This window comes from Mastigoproctus giganteus, chromosome 11, assembly GCF_048544385.1.
Source record: "Mastigoproctus giganteus isolate SK-2022 chromosome 11, ASM4854438v1, whole genome shotgun sequence".
NCBI lineage: Eukaryota > Metazoa > Arthropoda > Arachnida > Uropygi > Thelyphonidae > Mastigoproctus > Mastigoproctus giganteus.
The window spans coordinates 6423879-6445865 of record NC_143585.1 but is presented as its reverse complement, the minus strand read 5'-3'; the positions used below and the strand labels follow the sequence as shown (position 1 = coordinate 6445865).

The 21987-nt window shown below is 39.7% G+C and overlaps 1 protein-coding gene across 1 annotated transcript in view; it reads right to left on the bottom strand.

Annotated features, from left to right (window-relative positions):
- LOC150077668 (MFS-type transporter SLC18B1-like) overlaps positions 1-3274 on the bottom strand; it is a 74559-nt gene extending 71285 nt beyond the window's left edge. Inside the window, exon 1 of the mRNA XM_090385199.1 lies at positions 3190-3274. Within this exon, the coding sequence (XP_090241325.1) occupies positions 3190-3213 (24 nt within the window). The 5' untranslated portion in view covers positions 3214-3274. The remainder of the gene's footprint in view (positions 1-3189) is intronic.
- Positions 3275-21987: the final 18713 nt, after the last annotated feature.

Genomic DNA, 21987 nt, shown 5'->3' with positions numbered 1-21987 from the left:
CTGAACTTTTATATCTTACTGGCTTTTCCCCCCATTTTGAAATCGTTCCTAAACTGAATGAATGGGAAATGGCACTTCTGGAAAAGATCAACTCCATCGTATTAATTTACGTAAACATTAAAAGTACAGTATCTTTAATAATTGTTAGCTTCTAACAATGTAAAGTCCTTCTAGCGTCACACTGTCATTGCGCGAAACTTCTGGTCTTAATCATCAAAGCTATAAAATTATCAGTACAGAGTTGATAGAACCAATCAAAATCAATGTACAAAAATAATCATAAGGCTGTAAAGAAAAGGTTCGGGAAGTAAAAAAAAGGGAAAGTTTTCAGCTGTTTTCCAGATGGCTTACAAACTAATTGGGAGCCAGTCAATAAATGGATATCGAAATGATACCAAAACAACTTCTGCTTAGAGAATATGTCCGTCTAAGACTATTCAAACAGAGTAAGATTAAAGTTCCCATCCAAGTTGGAACTCTAGTTTTCGCGCTGCGGAGATGCTGATCCATCGGACTCAAATGCTTTCAAAAGTTATTGCAAATTGGACGGTAACAGATTCCTATTCCGGAGAGCTCGTTCCACCTCATCCCACAGGTGCTCAATTGGATTGAGATCTGTTTACCAGGAAGGCTACCACACTAGGCTGAATTCACTCTCAAGTTGCTGAAACCAGTTCTGTACAATTCCGGCCTCAACACTTGGCGCATTATAATGTTGGAAGAACTCAATCGTAGGTGGATACATTGCATCCATAAAAGATTAGTCAATTGGGTAACCTGTGACAACCAAATATTGCTTCCCAGATAACAAGGGGCCGAGCACAAAAACACTTCCGACACCACTGCACTGCCACCACCAGCTCGCACTATTGGTACTTGACCAGCTAGGTCCATGAACCCATGTTGTTTCTGCTCCTTCTATCAGCATGAAACAGCAGAACACAGTTTTGTCAGACTAGACAACGTTTTCCAATTCTCCACTGTCCAGCGTAAGTGTTCCTGAGTCCAACGTAACTATCTCTTCTTGTTTTGTTGCTGACAGGAGTGGAATCCAGTTCGGTCGTCGGCTGCGATATCCTCATCCGTGACATGGCGCGATGATTTTCTGAAATGCCTCTTTGATTACCACTGTTGTACTCGGTTGTTATTTGATTGATTTAACCTTTCTGCTACCCTGCACGAGTATTAGCCGAATAGTGCAAGGAAGCTACGGGCTTGTGATGCATCGGCCAAAAAAGAATATAAACAACAAATTATGCACTTCCCTCCTAAAAGTAACTATCGACTTGACCTTTGAATTTCTTCAAACTATGGCCTTAACTACCTGCGAAGGCAACTTGTTCCAGCAATTAATGACTCGCTGGCCAAAAGAAAACTTCCTACAATCTAGTCTAAACCTCCTCTCCTGTAATTTCACCTCTTCTCCTCCTCTTCTGGAATTCTTTAAAACAATGAAAATTCCACCTTTAATCATTTTAGAACGTTATAAACCTTCTAAAAACCCTCTCAGAACGTATTAAACCTCAACCAAGTTTCCTCTGAGGTGCCTGGTTACCAAGCTCTGTAGCCCACATAATCGGAGTCTTTCCTCATACGGTCCCCTACTGACCTAGTAGGCAATAGGAGGAAATAGCTTACTAGGTTAGTTTAACATGATTTTCTCTTAGCAAAAGTATGTTGTGAACCATGTTGTTTGTCCCTCAGAATGCTATTTCTATCTCAATGTCCCTGGATTGATTTTCCCTACGACTGAAGTAAGACTAACCGATCTGTAGTTACCGACCTGTCTTTGCTGCCTTTGTGCTTTGGCGATAAGTTTGTACTTCTCCAATTCAAAGAAATCTCTCCCGAGTCCAAAGATGCCCTCATAATTAACTTTAATGTTTCAATATACTCTCTGACGGGCCTCTGTTTTGTTATTCTTGTTGTGGTCGTTAGATTTTTAGGAGCATTGGCGACTAAGGCCGTGTTGCTCCTTGTATATTGTCTCTAAATTGTGTGTTCTGTTGTTGATTTTCTGTTTGCTGGACGAAAAACCCTTTTCCGGGAGAAAAAGCCATGCTACCCTCGCCTGAGACCGTCTAAATCAGACACATTGTGAAAAAAACCATAAAAATTCCTCTCCTTATCGATGGGATTCGAACTCAAGTCTTTTACACTCGGTATGGGGGAGGACAGTGATTCTACCAAGTGTGCCACCCACGAGGGCGCCTCCCTTTTCTTGAATCAATGTCATGTGATCGGAATCTGCTCGCGTAGACGAGCAGTTTCCGATCAAATGGTCACCGTGACCGAATATTCTTATTGTAACGATGCCGATTCATCGAAGACACAGTCGTACGTGAAAACCACAGATATTCATGACGGTGTGCTTTGCGCCGGCAACCGTATGACGTTCAAATTCGCGGTGAGAATGAGCAAGATCAAGTATTTGATCTTGCTCATTCTCACCGCGAATTGCACACAGCATCTCACAATTGCGATTGCGTATCTGTCCACCTGCTTTATATGTAATGGTAGGAATACGTGATGGAGAGCTCTTTCATGAAAAGAGCAGGTAATAAACTGGCGACTCAGTGAATACCGTATCGTATGCATATCGATGTTGAAGCCACCTCTTTACTGATCTTAGAGCGAATAAGCTTGAATCAAGGCTGATCCAGCTGCAAACTGGCAGAGCAGCACACATTCTACGAAGTAGAACCCTTTGGTGGCTATTCAAGCCATATATTTATCTTGGTGTTGAGTCGAAAAGGTACCTAATGCCTTCTTCGGGACTTCGACTTTGCAGTCCTGCATGAGTGGGTTAACTGTTCAATAGGAGAGAAATCAGGCGATTTAGGAGGCCAGCATGTCGGCATCGAAAAAAAAAATATATATATGTATATATATATATGTATATATACGGGACAGGGAGGAGAGAGATTGATGTCCTATACTGCTGGAATGGAGGGTTACGTAACTGTTGGAGAAATGGCAAAAGACAATTCGTTGACGGACATAGTTTTAGGCAGTTTGGTTTTAAAGTGAATTAAGGTTCATGACACTAAGTGTGTAAGGCGACTTGAATGAAATAAATTCGCCTTAAAATGTTGTGAGTAAATTATTTCATACAGAGAACTTGAATAACCGTAATTAAACGGACATTTAACTATATTTATTTAAACTTAAAAAAAAAAAAAAACCTACCTCAGCGGGAAAGAAGGGTGCCATGATGGAATAGCAAGACGCTAACCAGAAGTTAGAATAAAACAGCACCACGGCTGATTTGGCATAATGGCGGAAGCGTTTTGGTTTAGGCTCAGAATCACCCGTTTCCACATCATTTTCTTCATGAGAGCGGTGCCTGGATTCAGAATGTCGGCGAGTTCTTTTCCCGGATCCTAATAATGGGGACTTCTCCCCTTCGTGTTCACCGTTGGCACTCACGTCGCCATGCTCATCCAATGAGTTTACAGAAGTGTCTAATGACTTCGGAAAATATACTTTCTTCAAAGGGGAGGACATTGCCCAGGGTCTTATTTCCCTTGGTGATCTTTGGCCTGAAAGTAAGAAATAAAAGTAAGTTGTTCAGCTGATTATATACTTCATCTGATGACAGGAAACAGACAGTTTGCAAATGCACGCAAATCTAAAAACAAACGGATCATCGAGAAAATGTTAAAGTAGAATCATAAATTACAATTTGATTTAAATGGGCTGCTTTAGTTTAAACAAAACAAGGTGTAGATACAAAAATCGATCCCACGTCAAAAATACGAGGGTGGTTCAAATGTGAATGAAATTATGGGACTTTATTGGCAGTAATTATCAAAGCAGTAGCAAACATTCTTTCTACCCAAGCTAGCAAAAACTAAAAACTTCTACCACATTTATACTAACTTTACGAATACCTTTTTCGAAAAATCTTGATTTCGAAATCAGAATTGCATGGCTTCGGTGGCTTCCTCTATATTTTGATTTTCGCAGCCTGAAATCTCTGTTAATAGTTCGAACAAATGATCACCAGAAGGTACTATGTCCTGACAAAAGGGAAAAGATGAAGAAGCACCTCTTATATCAGACCCCTGAGTGTATTCTGAGTGATCTAAAAGCAGATCAAGCAGAGCCCAAGGTGAGTGAAAATAAATCGTCATTGCGACGTTTCCTGAGAAACAGAAGCATATGGTGGGAATCTACTGAGTTTATTTGATTCACTTATTGATTTCGCTTTAATGGTCCACTTACTAGACATGACAGAAGTACTGCTGCAGTCCCAAAAACTAATAATAACAACCAAGGACATGTCAGAAGCTTTTATCCAATTAGAAGCTGCAGTGGCCACCTTTGCTGAGGAAGATGAAGACACGCAAAGAAGTCTCAGGGCTACTTCTATTTCTTTGCGTATCATTATATTGACACAGGCGTTGGCCCTGATGCAGCTGCCCCATAGGATGTGACGCCGTTGAACATGGACATTAATAAGACATACGAATGCTACCAAGTATTGCACAAAGTGAAGAACAGTACGAATTTTCCATTCTTATATGTTTAACAGTCCAATAGAGATGATAAATAAACCACGCAGCAATAAAATTCAGTATTCCGATGATCATTTATCACAGTAACAAGTGTACTGTGTCATAAAATTTGTGTACTGTATAAAAAAGGTAAAGTGCAGCCATTATCAACCCACTGCAGGATGGAAGCCTCCTCAACAATTCATGCTGAGGGACCATAATCTGCCACGCTGGTCCAGTGCGGGTTGGCAGATCGACCGTATTTAGCAGCCAGGGGCTTGAACCCCGGTCTACTCAAGGAGCGTGTGCTACTGCACTCCCGCTCTTGACCACTCGGCTGAAACCAATTATGGTTTTAACCAATTAAACCTTAATGTCTGTCCTTTCCTGATTAGCTTATTTTGCTTTTATTTTTCGTTGTTTGGCTTTTATTGCTACTATGTATCAAAAAAAAATTAGCTGTTATAGTCTAGTATTCTTATATTTTGGCATTCATTTATTTCTAGCTGTATTCTTTTGTATTTTAGGCAGGATTTTTCTTTTTATTTGCAGATTATAGTTATAATGGTAGTGTTAGGCAACGCTTTCCTTTTTGATTTCGTAAAAAGTGCAAGGCTTTTTTTTTTTTTTTTTTTCAATATAATGCAATCATATTTGTGTTTTGTGTTCTATTTTCCTCTTATTCTCTATTCTCATATAATATCATTTATATAATTTTATTAAGGGGCATTAATTGATTTAATTAAACTTAATATACACTGCCCTACTATTAATATCCGGACATCCTTCCATAGATGGGGAAACAGGTCCTATGCATGCAACACGTCACAAAACATGCTATAGATATGTACACTGGACTTCGAACAGACAATTGCAAAAGTGGGCATGCAAGAGACACATTCAACAGAATTATCTGAACAGTTCAACAGAATTGATCACCTCAACAAATGCTAGACGCCGATTAACATGGTGTAAAGGAACGCGAATCCTGGACTGTAGAGCAGTGGAAAACAGTTCTATAGACAGACGAGTCGAGGTTTGCACTCTACCAGTCTGATGGCCGTTCCTGGGTGTGGCGAATGCCAGGGGCACAGTTCCTTTCTGATTGTATCCTCCCAACAATGAAGTTTGGTGGAAGCAGTGTCATGGTATGGGGCCCTTTCATGGTTTGGCTTGGGCCCATTAGTCGTTATCGAAAAAACCATGAATGGTGTGCAATACCAGGACAATCTGGACAATTATGCACTTCTAACATGGCAATACTTCGGGGAAGGCTCATACCTGTATCAGCAAGACAACGCGCCATGCCATACTGCTCGGGTCGTAACAGAGTGTTTTGAGCACATGTGTGTGCAAAAGTTGGATTGGCCAGCTCAGAGCGTTGATCTGAACCCTATCGAGCATCTTTGGGATGTATTGGATCGTCGGGTACGTGTACGTCGAGATCGTCCAAAGAACAAGGCCGAACTGGTGGCTGCATTTAAGGCCTAGTAGAGGAACATATCACCTGACATTTATAAAAAGCTGGTTGAGAGTATGCCGCGAAGATTGAAGGCCGTCATAAAAGGTTTCAACGCAAAATATTAAATGACACAATAAAAGCTCTTTCTTTTTTGTCTAAAGGCAGATGTCCGGATATTAATGGTAGGGCAGTGTATATATTTACTTCTATTTATGCTTTCCACTGTTGATGCTTACATTTCTCTGTGCTCTCATTTTGTTGAAATGTTTTCTCTATATTCCCAATTGAAATACGAGAACCTCAACTCACCTCACGGGTCAGGCAGTTCTGCTCTCGATACGTCCGAGTACCATGGGCATATGCTTTGTTCTTCTCTTTATGCTTTCATATTCTAATTTTTATGCCCCAGGAATTATTAGAGTATTCGAGGAGGACTTCGGTATTATTTCTTTGTTGTTTCTTCACTCACTTTACCTTTTTCAGCCTCAGCTTATTGCTTACCTCCATTAACAGCCCCAGCTTTCTATCTTATGTATATAATTTGTGTGTATATATCTGTTCAATCTGCTATTTGTTAGGCTAGATGTTATCTGTTGGGCTAACTGGCAGTATGCTTCTAAAATTTTGACAGAGTATTACATTTTTCTTACTCAGGCTTATTAATATAGTTGAGTGGAAGAAGACAGAGAGTGGTTATCAATGAGCACTGCTCTTCACGGACTAATGTTATCAGTGGTATTCCCCAGGATTCAGTGCTGGGTCCATTGTTGTTTTCAATATTTGTCAATGATATTGATGAAGGTGTATCTACGTTTTGCGGATGATACAAAAGTTGGCAGGGGTGTTAATGACAGTACGCTACATGATCTAAAAAAATTAGTCAGATGGGCTGAGAAATGGCAATTGAAGTTTAACATTGACAAATGCAAATTACTGCATATTGGTAGCAGTAACCCAGAGTAATGTACCAACTGTGTAGTACTACACTCAGGGCAGTGGAAAATGAAAAATACCTCGAAGTAATTGTGCAGTCAGATAGGAAATTCTCTGAGCAGTGCAGACATGCTGCCAGGACAGCTCATGGAGTTTTGTCAATAACATACAGAAACTTTGCTAGCAGGGATAAGGAGGTGATTATCCCTTTGCATAAGGCATGGTTAGGCCATCTTTGAGTACTGTATTTAGGTCTGGAGGCCTCACGTTAGGAAGGATGTAGATCTGCTGGAACGGGTGCAGAGAAGGGCAGCCAGATTGGTGAAGGGAACAAAAGAGTGCACTTACCTAGAAAGGCTTCAGTTCTGCAAATTGCAGCGTCTTGAAATCAGGCACCTGAGGGGAAATCTGATTGAGGTGATTAAAGCCTTGATAGATTGAGTAAGCTGAATGTTAATGGTATTCTTTCACTTGCTGAGACTACACACATGAAAGGGCATAATCTCTCGCTGTAATCTTCTGCTCCATTAGTCGCAAGCAAGAGCGTAGCCCTATCTTTTGACGCCTTGAAACCTGGCATTGTATTTTCCTCTTTGGCAATGTATGTTCGATCTGGCATTTTTTTCCAATACAGGGTAGTCTCGTCAGCATAAAAAATTTGATGCGTTCAATAGCCACCTTCATCAATAATTTTTTCCAACACATCACAAAATTTCTCTGCAGCCGCAAAATCGGCACTGACGACTTCACTGCATATTTTAACGTTGCGGAAACCAGCGCGTTGCTTGAACCTATTAAACAACCCGTTGCTTGTCACGAACTTGGGTTGAGGTTCGCCCTACTTATCCTTAATATCTTCAAAAATATTTCTTGCTTTTGCTTGAATGGTCATTAGACTCAGGGGCACTCGGTTCTGAATTTTATTTTCCATCCATATTATTAATAGCTTTTCCATCTTCGATATTGCACCTGAACGCTGTTTTGTTGATCATAAGTGCGTTGATCCTTTGACATGTTCTATTATAAGCACACTGTCCTTTAAAATAGTATTCACTTGTAATACCCTTGCAATAGATGACAAACTTTGTCCTGTTTCGTACTTTTTAATCATTTTTATCTTCATTTCCAAATCAATTTTTTTCGTTTCCTGACACTACCACCACTTGCACTTTTCGTTGGTCGCTTTCCCTTCAGCATTGTAATACTTAAATAGGAACGAAGAGAAGTTATGAAAATTTGTTTTTTATATGATTAAAGATTTCAGTGAAGGGGAACACATTTCACCATAATACCGTAACGTAAAAACCCCCAGAATTCCAGTTATCGGTATTATCGCAAATGAAATAAGATCGAGTTTACTACCCATTTATAATAGATTGCGCTAACAGAAGAGCCCAATAAACGGGAAAGTGCAAATTGTTTTTTTTCTGTTTTCTGGTCGTGACCTCCAGAAACGTACTTTAGAAAAATATCACAAAGGCGTTCAAAATTGATTCTTATAACGGGAACATATGATAACGATGAAAGGGTAGTGGAATTTCCATTATAAATATGACTTTAGAGAGATAAATCGCGTTATTGGGTTCACATCACGATATTTTCACGATACTTCCATTTATTCCTACGGGATGCAAAATACTTTTCCACGATTTTTTTTTTTTTAAGTTTGCACCGGCCAGCAAAAACTTACGTAAGTCGAATATTACGTAAGTCAGTGAGTTCCTGTATATATATGTGTGTGTGTGTGTGTGTGTATAATTTTTTAAAAATATTTTTATATATTTTTAGGGCTAGTGGTTATTCTGCCAGTTTTCTGCTAAATTTAACGTATATTGCATTAGAATATTAAAGTAATTAAACTATATTGAAATTATATTTGAGCCTAGACAAACTGGCAAATGGAAAACCGAAACAGATAGCCTCAGCTAATTATTGATAGGATATATTGAGTGGAGCTAGCTCTAGTTAACGTTCCATTCAATGTATCCATATATCAATAATTTGCTACATCATCATTTTAATTTACTATTTTATTATAATCTATGTGTTTATTTATAGAGTACAACAATGAAGTCCAACTTAGGTTACCAAAATACTTGGTCCTATGGCCTCATGGGTATAGTTTTCATCCCTAATACTTATATTCCAAATTCTTATTACATTTCTCCAATTGTATAGTTCCCTTTGGTATTAAGTTTTTAAAAATAAAAAAATAATGTAATATATATAATAAAATATAATAAATAAATAAAATAAAATAAAATGATGATAAACATATAGATATTTATATAATAAAATAAATAAAAATTAATTAAACACAAAAATAGTAATAATAAATAAATTGAATTTAAAAAAATAATAATAAAATAAATAAAAATTAATTAAAAACAAAAATAGTTATAATAAATAAATAAATTAAATTTAAAAATAATAATAATAAATTAAATTAAAAAAATAATAATAAAATAAATAAATAAATAAATAAACATTATACTTCATATTCGTAGCTCCTATAACAGTTAACATCCTTCACGGTAGACAAAACCTTATCATCAAATCAGGCTTTGTACAAATAAACAGATGGTTTAAATTAAATGCTCCATATAAGTATCCTGAGCTTGTAAAGTACAGTACAATGTTCTATATCACAGGCCAGATCAAAGTCAATCCAAATGTATACAGTTCAGTTCAGTTCAAGTTCAAAGTTAAAACATTAATGTAAATGGCATCCCAAGACATCTACTGGCCCCTAATACACAATGTACACAACCCAACTAAGGAATGTTGCTCCCTATTAAGTAGCTCCACCAGCCAAAGGAGTAGAATTATTCGTAGCCGTATAACTAATTCTTCTTCTTGTGAAAACATCAGACGCAAACTGCTGAAGAGCAACATAAGAATTCTTATCTCTCACAAGCAAAGTTTCATGCCCATGAGAGAGTGTAGAAAATGACGAACGAAGAACATCTCTAAAGTCATTATATAGCGGACAATCAAATAAAATAAGACTCCAATATTCATTTTCTCCGCATTCACAAGCTTCCATTCTAGAAAGACCAAAACGACATAGTTTCTCGTAAAGAGATCCATGTCCCGTTAAGAGGAAGGATATACATAATTCTAAAGAGAACCAAGCAGGTTTCTGCTTTACACGAAACGTCATCTCAGGGAAGAAAGTCCTAGTAACAGATCCGACAGATGACGTATCCCAGCGAGTCTGCCACAGATTTGTCATTTCATAATGATAGAAAGGTAGGCGTTTCTATCGAGCCATTGATTAACGGTAATCAGAGGACCCAAGGAATGCTATGAAAACAGTCTCCAAACCATTACATCACCGTCTGCAGCCTGGTGAACACCAACAGCGAATCCAGGTGCCATGTCCTCATGTTGTTTTCTTCAAACGCGGATATGCTGAACCGCATGACAGAGTTGAAAACGTGTCTGTCCTTTGCCTGGTTGTTGCAGTGCTGTTGAGTCAGTTGTAGTAGACTCGTGACACTACAGAATGGAAGCATTGAACCATGTTGGCTGTTGTTGAGATACTGGCACCAACACACCTTTCCCCCACAATCATTCCGCATTCGAAGTCGGAAAGATCTCGATGCCAACCCATTCTTCCTACCAGACACTCAAAACTGATCGCTACGTGTGCGAACTACAATCTTATATCAGCCTTTCCCGACTTTGATCCTTCTCAGCGTCACAGACTAGTCAATTCCTACACAAGGGGGGGGGAGGGGTTGCTAATGCAAAGCCAAGTGAATGTAAGTGTATATATGCTAAGGTTAACATTCTTAATCTAGGAATTATTCCGACTCAACTAGCCTTCATGGATAGCCTCGTGGTTATAAACACCGTCCTCGCATACTAGATGGAAAAGGTTCGAATATGGGCAATGACGCCAGGAATTTTTATGGGCTTCTAGCATTAGCATTAGTTGAGACATATGATGCAAGAAAGCAAGTCTATACAGCATCAGCAAAAAAAAAAAAAAAAAAAAAAACCTTTCCCGTTTCACCCGTCCGGTCACTCCAAATGTTTGTCTAGTGTTCAGCCTTAAATTTATTTAAGCTATCAACTTCCACAACAGATGGAAGTCTGTTCCAGCAATAAAATTTACTGGAATAAACAGATGATAATAATAATAATAATAATAATAACTACCCGCTGGCTAAAGACAAGCTTCCCGACATCTATCCTACAACTGTCTTTCCTCAGTTTGAATCTATGCCCCCTCAGGTTCTTAATCTGAGCAAGCGGAAGTATCCCGTCAGCACTGAGCCTGCTCAACCCATTCAAGGCCTTATACACCTCGATCAGATCACCTCGCAGGTGCCTAGTCTTCAGCTGCTGCAACTTTAAGAACTTAAGCCTTTCTTCGTAAGCGCACCCCTTTGTTCCTCTCGCCAATCTTGTTGCCCTTCTCTGTACTCGTTCTAGCAACGCTACATCCTTCCTAAAAAGAGGCCTCCAGACTTGTATGCAGTACTCAAAGTGTGGCCTGACCATTGCCTGACAAAGGGATAATCACCTCCTTGTCTCTGCTAGCAAAATTCCAATATTTCATTGACAAAACTCCACGACCTGCTCTGCTAGTCCGTCTCCACTGCTCGGAGAACTTCATATCTGACTGCACAATTACCCTCAGGTCTTTTTCATTCTCCACTTCCCTGAGTGTAGTAATAATAAAAATAAAAACGTACCACAGAGTTGGTACGTTTCTCTTGGGTTCTTCTTCTTCTTCCAGTCACATAGTTCCCTGAGGAGCTGTTGTCGCCACCAACAAATTCCCCCAACTGCATCGATCATGTGCTAAACGAGCGGCATCGCAAAATGTCACGCCCAAAAGTTCACTGATCCAATCTTTCCACCTAGTTGCAGGTCTTCTTTTAATAGCAGTTTTTGGAGTTGGTTTTGTTATGGTCTCTGTGGCATCAGATAAGTAGTGCCTTTGTTATGGTCTGTGTGGCATCAGATAATTGGTGCCTTCGTTATGGTCTCTGTGGCATCAGATAATTGGTGACATTGCCACCAATCTTATTTGAAAGCCGGCCCCTTTCAAAATCGTCCATTCCAAAATCCCCCATCAAAATCGGCCATGGCCGATTTTTAAAGGGGCCGGCTTTAATCATAGAAAGAGTCATTATGCATCCAACGAGATGCTTTTGAAGAGGAAAGGTGACTACAGCAGAGCCCAACTTAGTGCAGAAGGCTGATTACAACTGGTTTTCGCCTGGTTTCCAGAGGAGGTCGTCTTTCTATATAAACGGATATATATTATTCATTAGATTCGCACAAGTAATTATTATATCTTCAGTCAATAAATTTATTCAGAAGGTGACGCTATTATCCCTCTTCTTACTTCTCCGATGTACTCTCTTGGGTTACTGCTTCCCATATGCAATACTTTGCATGTGTCAATGTTAAATTCAGTTGCCGCTTCTCAGCCCATCTGCCTAACTTTTCTAGAACCTGTTGCAGTAACATACTGTCATTAATAACCTTGCCAATCTTTGTATCATCTGCAAACTTAGACATTAATCCTGATATACCTTCATCAATATCATTGATAAATACAGAAAACAACAATGGGCCCAGCACCGAACCCTGTGGGACTTCACTAATAACATTAGTCCACGAAGAGCAGTGTCCATTTATTACCACTCTCTGCCGTCTCTCACTCAACCATCCCTTTATCTACTGTAGCAACTTGCCCTTAATGCCATACCGCACCAATTTGTACAGCAGTCTTCCACATGCAACAGTACCAAAAGCTTTCCTGAAATCCAAGTATATGATATCAAAATTATTTTTTGCATCCAGTTCCTTTGTGACCACATCGTAGTATCCAATAAAATTGGTGAGAGAAGACTTACCCTTTACAAACCCATGCTGTGTCTGAACTATTGCTGCTGTCTTGTCTCGGTGATCGTGTATCACCTCTTTAACCAGTGACTCCATTATTTTCCCCGGAACAGAAGTCAAACTAACAGATCTATAATTATTTGTGTCACCCTTTTTTTCGGAACGTGGTTGAATTAATCAGTCTCATGAGAGGATTGTACGGTTTTTAATCCTGGAATGTTGGGAATAAAAACCGTTCTTTTCGTTCAGCAAGCAAAAAATCAATCAAAGAATACACAAAATTTCGGGTATAAATACCGATGCGTCATAGCTTTAATTGCTTTGGCACTTGACATACCAACTTGAACCCTTGAATCGTGGCACTAAATATCATGGTCCAAAGTCATTATTAAAAGAATATCTCGGCGCAGTACATTTAAGTCCGTTAATTTATTCCGTTAATGTCATTGTCACCAGAAATTCATGCTCAAGAACTAATTGTATTCGATCAAACTACTGTATTCATAAATGTTACACTAAGATGGCTTCTTACAGTGGGTATCGCCTGAGATGTGTTTTGAACAGATTTTGACCCGCACTCATGAAATAAAAAGAAAAAGTTTATAAAACTTCCAATCCCGCTTTGAGTAATTGATTAGCACAAAATTGCTGAATTTCTTTTTGAAAGAACTGTTACAGTAAGACTTAAAACAATTTCTGCAATAAATTAAATTAGTCATATTTTACATAAACAGCACCAAGCTAACTAATCTAGACTAAAACATTGAACTTGACGGTAAAAGGTACTTACGATATTACTTGTTTCGCCAGCTGTTCTTAGGGGCCAATTAACTCTTTCACGAACTTGCCAATGTTACCCCTGTAGTGAAGCGCGTCGATGTTACCTCTGCGATAAGACTGCTGTTTGATAAAAATGTGTTAAACGATAGTAAATAAATCACGTGGATATCTCAAGAGAAGTTTGGAGGACGCTACGATAAAACTTTGACTCTTAATAAGTTACACAAGGTTTGCCAATATTCTCTCTCTCTCTTTGAAGTGAAGAAACACTCTTCGCCACTTGAGGAAAAGTGAGAGAGAGAGAGAGAGAGAGAAAGAGAGTTTATATTTATAGAAACTATTTCTAATTATTAACTGACTGAATAGATAAACTCCATTTATAACGTAGAAGGTTAGTAAACTAAGTTGGAGTGTCCAGACAAAATAAGCCACAATTCTGTTAACAAATTGAGCTTGGAAGGTTATCTTGCCACAATAGGGCTGCATCTGAGCCCTTCCAAATCAGCACAACTGACGATAACCAAGAAGAAAGCCAAAAATGATAACCAAATCTTTGTTGGTGGGGAACGGGTGCAAAAGGTCGACCTGTCAGTCTGACTTCAGTAGTAGGGAAAATCATGGAGGCAATGATCAAGGGTGGAATTCAGGATCATTTGGATCGAATTGAAATTCTCAAGGATACTCAGCATGGTTTCGTAAAGGGAAAATCATGTTTAACAAACCTGGTTCGCTATTTCGAAAGGGTCACTCACGAGCTGGATTTAGGGAATAATTTCGACATTGTTTATTTAGATTTTAGCAAAGCTTTTGACTCAGTCCCACATGAGCGGTTGCTTTATAAGCTGGAACAGGGTGGAATCACTGGGAAAATCCTTAGATGGATAGAAGGATGGCTTCAGGGCAGGAGGCAGAGGGTTGTGATAAATGGCTATTCCTCAGATTGGGTTGATGTAAGAAGTGGGGTTCCCCAAGGACCAGTATTAGGACCACTATTGTTTTTAATTTTCATAAACCACATTGATGAAGGGATAGAGGGCGTGATGTCTAAATTTGCAGATGATGTTAAAATTGGGAGAGTAGTTAATGATCACTGTCAAGCTGAGCTTCTTCAGAGAGACCTAGATAGACTTCAGGAATGGTCAGAAAAATGGCAGCTGTGCTTTAATCCAACAAAGTGTAAGGTATTACACCTGGGAAACAGTAATCCCAAAAAAACTTATTCACTTGGTGGAGTTCAACTAAAGCCAGTACTGGAGGAAAGGGACTTGGGTGTTACGATACGGTCAGACATGAAATTCTCTGAGCATTGTAAACAGGTTGCAAGGAAGGCCCATGGTGTCCTATCGATGATCTATCGAACTTTTGCAAGTAGAGATAGGGACGTGATAATCCCATTATATAAGGCTTATGTTAGACCACACTTGGAATACTGTGTTCAAGTATGGAGACCGCACCTGAAGAAAGACATCGAGCTTCTTGAAAGGGTGCAAAGACGGGTAACTCGCCTGGTGAGATCGGCAAAAGGACGTCCTTATGAAGAAAGACTTCGAATATGTGGGTTGCAGAGTTTGGAAACTAGACACCTTAGAGGAGATTTGATTGAGGTGTTTAAGGCTCTGAGAGGCATCAGTAAAATGAATGAGGACAAAATTTTCAAGATTATAAATGATGCTAGAACTAGGGGACATAAATTCAAGTTACGGGGGGAAATGTTTAGATTGGATTGCAGGAAGTTCTATTTTAGCCAGCGAGTTATAAATTACTGGAATAAGTTGCCTTCATGGGTGGTAGAGGCCGACAGTTTGGGGAAATTCAAAGGTCATCTGGATAGTACTTTCGGGTAAGGGAAGCACATAGGATGATAGGTTTAATTTCCTTTTTATTTATTTTTTATTTTATTAATTATTATTATTTAGTTATTTATTTTTATTTTTTTGTTTTTATCATTGTTTTGTTCGGATTTATTTTTTTTAATTTTTTTTTTTTTTTTTTTTTGGCTGGTGCAGCATAAGCAATAGGCTTTCTTGCACCATGCGGCCGTTACTAATACTAATACTAATACTAAAAAGGTGACCTCTCATATTGATCTTGGTCTCACCTGGGATGTTGGGCTCACATTTCAGCCTCACTTTGCCAGGATGAGGCAGAAGACGTACGCTGCTCTTTGGGCAGTGCGTCAAGAGCTCGTTGGTGTGCATCAGCCAGCGCTGCTTGTTCGGCACATCCTGAGGTGAATTACGCCGATTCCTCTCTATGCTTCAGAAATTTGGTCATCTGCCCCTGCCTCATACCTTCAGAAGTATCTCAATTTAGAGTACTGGTTGCTTAGATGGATGAACAGGGTGGTAGGCCACCCTCTAACTATCTCCAGATCTATCCTACAAGCAAACCTGGGCACCACTCCCTGGAGACATATCATCATGACAAAAAATGTTCTCACGCTCGCACGACTTAGAACGAGGAGAATTGATGCTCCATCGGTATCCACATTAATCTCTGGCCCTAGGAGAGCAAGAGGGGAGCACCCTGACTCCTGTCTCCCCTTACGTCTTACGCTGTAAAGCATTGATTCCCTGAGGAACATGTTTCCAGCCAATTGTCTTCGGATCTTCAATAAATTTAGCATCCACCCTGATAGGTTCTGTGAAGACAAGCCCTACAGGAAGGAAATCCTCAAGAACTGCTACCAGATTATGAGCTTATAATACTCACCTGCTCCTGGACAGACTGTTTTTTTTTTTTTTTTTTTTTTTTAAACTTGCCTATTTGTATATGACAAAGACTTTTTGTCTTCATGCAATCATATATTTTGTACATTACTGTGTATTTAATCCTGTAAAAGTCTCGGGTCGAGCACGCATGTACTCTTGTTTATTGTACATTGTGTTCCTCGCACCTTAGTCTGTAAATATTCACACCCTTCTGGCACAGAGCCGTCCCGGGGTGACCCAAGGTTTCTTGGGAAATAAACTGATTTTAATAATAATAATAATAATAAAATTTCTGGTGCTTGCTTGTTTGTGTCGCTTAGAATAGATGCAATCATTGTTTTCTCATTCATGAACAGAATCCTCTTTCTGGCTCCATGGGCAGGAAGTAACCAAGGAAACCCCTTTCGCTTTCAATGCCATCCAATCTTGCCTGCTTTAGGAATTTCTTTCCACACAGTAAGTCTTCCCTAACTTATTAGAAACAGACCCAAAGAAATACTTTCAGTGTAAAGGAAACATTCTGAAAATTCTATGATTTCTAACTCTTTAGAAATAGAGCCACGTTGTGATTAGTCCTCTGTTTGAACCAGAAGATTCTTCTGGCTTAGCATTAGCATTAGTAGAGGCATACGATGCAAGAAAGCGAGCTTATGCAGCATCAGCCAAAAAAAAAAAAAAAAAAAAAAAAAAACCTCCCATTTCACCCCTCCATTCGTTCCAAATGCCTGTCCAGCTCAGCCTTAAATTTATTTAGTCTATTAGCTTCCACAACAAAAGATGGAAGCCTGTTCCACCAATCAACTACCCGCTGGCTAAAGGCAAATTTCCGCACATCTATTCTACAACTATCTTTCCTCAATTTGAAACTGTGCCCCCCTCAGGTTCTTAGTCTGAGCAAGAGGAAGGCCTTATAAATCTCAATCAGATCACCTCACAGGTGCCTACTCTCAAGCGCTGCAATTTGCAGAACTTAAGCCTTTCTTGGTAAGGGCATCCCTTTGTTCCCCTCACCAATCTTGTTGCCCTTCTTTGTACTCGTTCTAGCAACTCTACATCCTTCCTAAAATGAGGCCTCCAGACCTGTATACAGTACTCCAGGTGTAGCCTGACCATTTGCCTTGTATAACGGGATAATCACCTCCCTGTCCCTGCTAGCAAGATTCCTATATATCATTGAAAAGACTCCACGACCTGCCCTGGCAGCCCGTCTGCACTGCTCGGCTTTCAACTGTACTGCCGAAACATCCGAAAGGTATTCATTTGGATTTAAATCTGAGCTTTGGACTGGAAACTTCTCATTCACTGCATCATTCTTCTCAAACCACTATTTGAACTGACCTTCGCTTATGGCACGAAGTTCACAAAGAGACATCAGACCTATGCCGATACAAATGCGGCCACTCTCCAAAGAATTGTAAGAATGCCGGCAAGGTAAAATTGTTGAAAAAGTCACAATAGTGTGCAGTATTCAATGTTTCATCAATGACAAGAGCGGACCAAGTGCAAACTACACTGGCTGAAACCAACACACTGCCACCTCAAAGCGTCATTGTTGGCCCAATACAATTCGGGTAAAACTACTCTTTGGACATATTCGACTCTCAGTTGTGACCACCTGTTGCTCGGGCTGCATAAAATGACTCTTTACTTCACGTCACTTGCCACTGTTGTAATGCCAATACTTCTATTGTCTGTACGAGGATGAATAGTGAAGTGCAATGCTGGAAAACAGCTTCGACTTCGTAGGATGCGTTACCATGGTTGCGCAACCATGGTAACGCATCCTACGAAGTGTTTTTCTGATGGTGATTAGTCCAACACTTATCACAATTGGACCAGTCACCATCAGAAAAAACTATCTCACAAACCGACTTATTAAGGACTCCTTTGCGATTCCTCTCATTGTCCATTTCAACTGTCGACATGCTTCAACGTCATTAAATGGTAGTCTACCTGGCTTAGAATGAACAGTCGCGTTACCTTCTGTTCAGTTATTCCAATGGTACGTTTCCAGCTGCTGATTTTCAGAGTCTCACCCTTTCTGATATCTGACGAACAGACATTGCCCGCTAGTGAGCACCTATCAAAGCACATGTTATGAAGTGACGCAGATCCTTTTCTCTGTCCATTCTGTTCCATCTACCTTTCCTCGAGTAGGGATATCCTACTTTTAATTGGTATTGCCATCTGTATGTGATATGACCTCTGGAATTAACTATTACTTCTCAAAGGGTGAGGTGTTTTTAATACATGTTGGGGATATACTGTTTGATAATATAATGATAATTTAATTCAATCTACAGTGATATAAAATATGAAAATTAATGTGAAAGCACAATCATTTAAAATATTGTAAATAACTAGCCGGTAGGGAAAGTAAAAAGTGTGAAACAAGCATTATCGTGATTACTAATTTCATTTTCAAAATCTCTTTTCATTTAGATTGGGACAGTCTATCTATCACAACGATTACAGGTATTGATTTTTGAAACTACTGTAGAAAGTTTCAAGAACCAAAATAAAAGATCCGAGCTTATTGTGCAATACTCGGAAATGAAAATGCAGATCAGGCAGCAAAACCACCAATAAATTCAAATGTAATTGATATGAAGATTCCTGTCCAAGACTACGAAGAGCCTACAACTCCCAATGGAAAAATATATGGAAAGAAATTAGCAACAATGAACTTATGGAAATTAAGACCCAGCCATCCTTCTGGATCTCCAGCTACAGGAAAGTAAGAAAAGAAGAAGCGGTTCTTGCAAGAGTACGCATTGGAAACTCTCATATAACTCATCTTTACCTTCTCAGAAGCGAAGGCCCTCCAAGGTGTACTCACTGCCATAATGTTCTCACAGTAAAACACATGTTATCTGACTGCTCCTATTATCAGCAGGAAAGGCTAGAAACATTCATATCTCACAGAAGTTTGCAGGAGCCTATAACAATGAAGCACATCTTGGAAAATTAAGCAAACCTACATGAATTTCTCTCCTTTCTAAAGAAGATAAGGATGTTCTCTCACCTATAAAAACTTACAAACATAAGCTCTTATATTAATTATTTGACAGGCAAAAAATGGTCGATGCAGCCCTTGTGCCAAAACCTTCAACAACAAGTTGCAACCATCGCTTTGTTATATCCTGAGCCGCTCATGGTGAATTTCTGAATGCATTCCAGATAGTCATTAGTTTAGTATATTGGAATAAGTTAATAAACTAATTTTCAGAAAGTTTTCATTGCAGACCAAGAAAGAGAAAGTATTTGAACGTGAGGTAAGGGTACACCAAGTACGAAAAGAATCAATAAATGAAAGAAGTTCGCTTCTGGTGGTGGTGGTGGGGGGGGGATCTCTGGCATGCTGTCAGATCACATGCAGCTGGGTGTTATATGCGGCCACTTTTCCTTAAATTAGGCCAACTTCCTCCTCAAAACAGAAAATCTAACCAAGAATACAAACGTCTCAAAACAAAATCCATGTTATTATCATATCTCCTCTTTATCTCCAGTACATAACATCTCACTCCGATATCCATCGTTTACTTTCATTCTCTCCAGTATTTTTTCCCCTCTCATTTCTCGAAAAGATAAGCGTTTCAACTGATAAAAAAAGAACAAAACAGAATTTTCGATTTATTTTTTGTCGCTGACATATAAATATAACACATCAAGGGTTGTGGTGGAGATTTTCCTGTTATGAATCGCCTTCATGCGATCTTTCACATAATTCAATGTCTAAAAATGTTTAAAAGTAACAGCAGACCATTTTAGGTGACTTAGTATACATGGTTAATGCGACTGCCTTCAACTGTCCGTTCGTCTGTCCATCCGTCCACATGTAATAACTCGACTCCAAATGGGTGGATTTTCATAAAATTTTATATTAGGCTCTTTTAGAAGAATTTTTCGAGGCCACCCCAAATTCCATTAAAATTAGATCAAACCAAACAGAATCTGGCAATTATTATTTCTTTGTCCATGCGTCCGTTCGACTACGTTTTAATATATAGTATGTGCGTATCCACATACTATATATTTGTAGTTAAAGCACTTAGTATTATGTTTGTTGCCGTACGCTGATTGCAGGAATGAAGGAGCAATCTGGTGGGTGCGCAGAAAGGAAATGCTCCCTTTTTTTTTGTCATTTTTTCAATATAAATGATTACTATTTACTAACGCGCCTGAAAAGTGACTCACTGCGTACATTTTACATCTAAGTAAACTTCTAGCAGATCGCAAGTTTCATAACTCACTGTTTCGTAATATTATTATTATTACTCATATATTATTTCTCCTTGATTGGGGGTTCCACCTCGTGACGGGTATTGCTACCAAGTGCACAGGGTGGTTGTTGTTACCTCTGGTGTTACTGTTGGTCGAGGAACTCTCCGACTATCCTACAGGTGTTCAGGATTGCGACTTTATGGAGTTCCTTGTAGGTGTTCGCTGGGAGACCTATTGCTGCTAGGCTGTTCTGTAGAGTCTTTGGCACCATACCTGTGGTTGAAAAAATGATCGGTATGGTCGTTATTTGTTCCATATGCCACATCTCTTTGATCTCCTGTCTTAGGTTCGAGTACTTCCTGATTTCTTCCCCATGGATTTTCTGCAGGTTGCCAGTGTTGGGTACTACTATGTCAATCAGATAGATAATCTTTTCCTTCCTGTCCACTATGGTTATTTTCGGTCTGTTGTGCGGGATTCGTTATTATGGCGCGTCCCAGTACAGCTTGTGGGTTCGGGTCTCTAGTATTGCCTGTGGTTCTTGCTTGAAGTATGGTACACTTTCTTTGGTCAACTGGTATTTCCTCGCTAGCTTCTGATGTATTCGCCTTGCTACGTGGTCGTGTCTATGAGTGTACTCAGTCTGCGTGATCACCTTGCACCCCGGGCTGATCTGTTGGATCGTTTCTGAGGCCAGGTGGCATCGTCGACATGTATCATCGGACACTCTGGGCTCCTCGGCGATGTCTTTTCTATAAAATCTAGTGGTGATTACATGGTCTTGGATGGCGAGCATGAATCCTTCAGTCTCGAGGAAGAGTGTCCCGTTCGTGAGCCCTGCATTGGAAGCAGTTTTATCTATGTGATCTTGGTGGGGATCATTGTAGTGTCTTCTCTGCCCATGTTTCTAGCTTCGTTTGTGGCTCCTGGTTGGGGGGGGGAACTCCTCGCTTAGGTTGAGTGGGTATACCGCTTGTCTATGTTCCTTATGGCCTGGTGGAGTGCTGCTGTGTGTTTCTGGAAGTAATCCTTCAGGTTAACTATCGCTGTCATCTGTTGCTCAATTAGGTCTATCAGGTCCCTTCCTCCTTCTTCCCGGGCATCTGTCAGTCTCTCCACAGCAGATCTCGGGTGGTGTTGGCGGCTATTGGGCATCATTGTCCTAGTCTTTCTCATGATATCCTCCAGTTCGGTGTTAGTCGAATCTATTACCCCGAAGGACTATATTAGCACTGCATAGGTGTTTATGACTTTGACTGTTTTCTCTCCATTGAGCTTTGCTTTCAGCAGGTTTCTGAGCCTCTGTTGGTATTTTTCGGTCAGTCAGGCCTTAATTTCCTTGTGCTGTAACTGTTGAGGCTGCATCATCCCCAAGTATTTGTAGGCCTCTCCCTCTGCCATGGCTTCGATCTCTTTACCAGTCTGCAGCTGGAAGTTTCGGTTGACTAATTTTCCCAGATGCAATCAGTGAGTCTTGCATTTGTCTAGACCAAATGCCATCCTAATATCA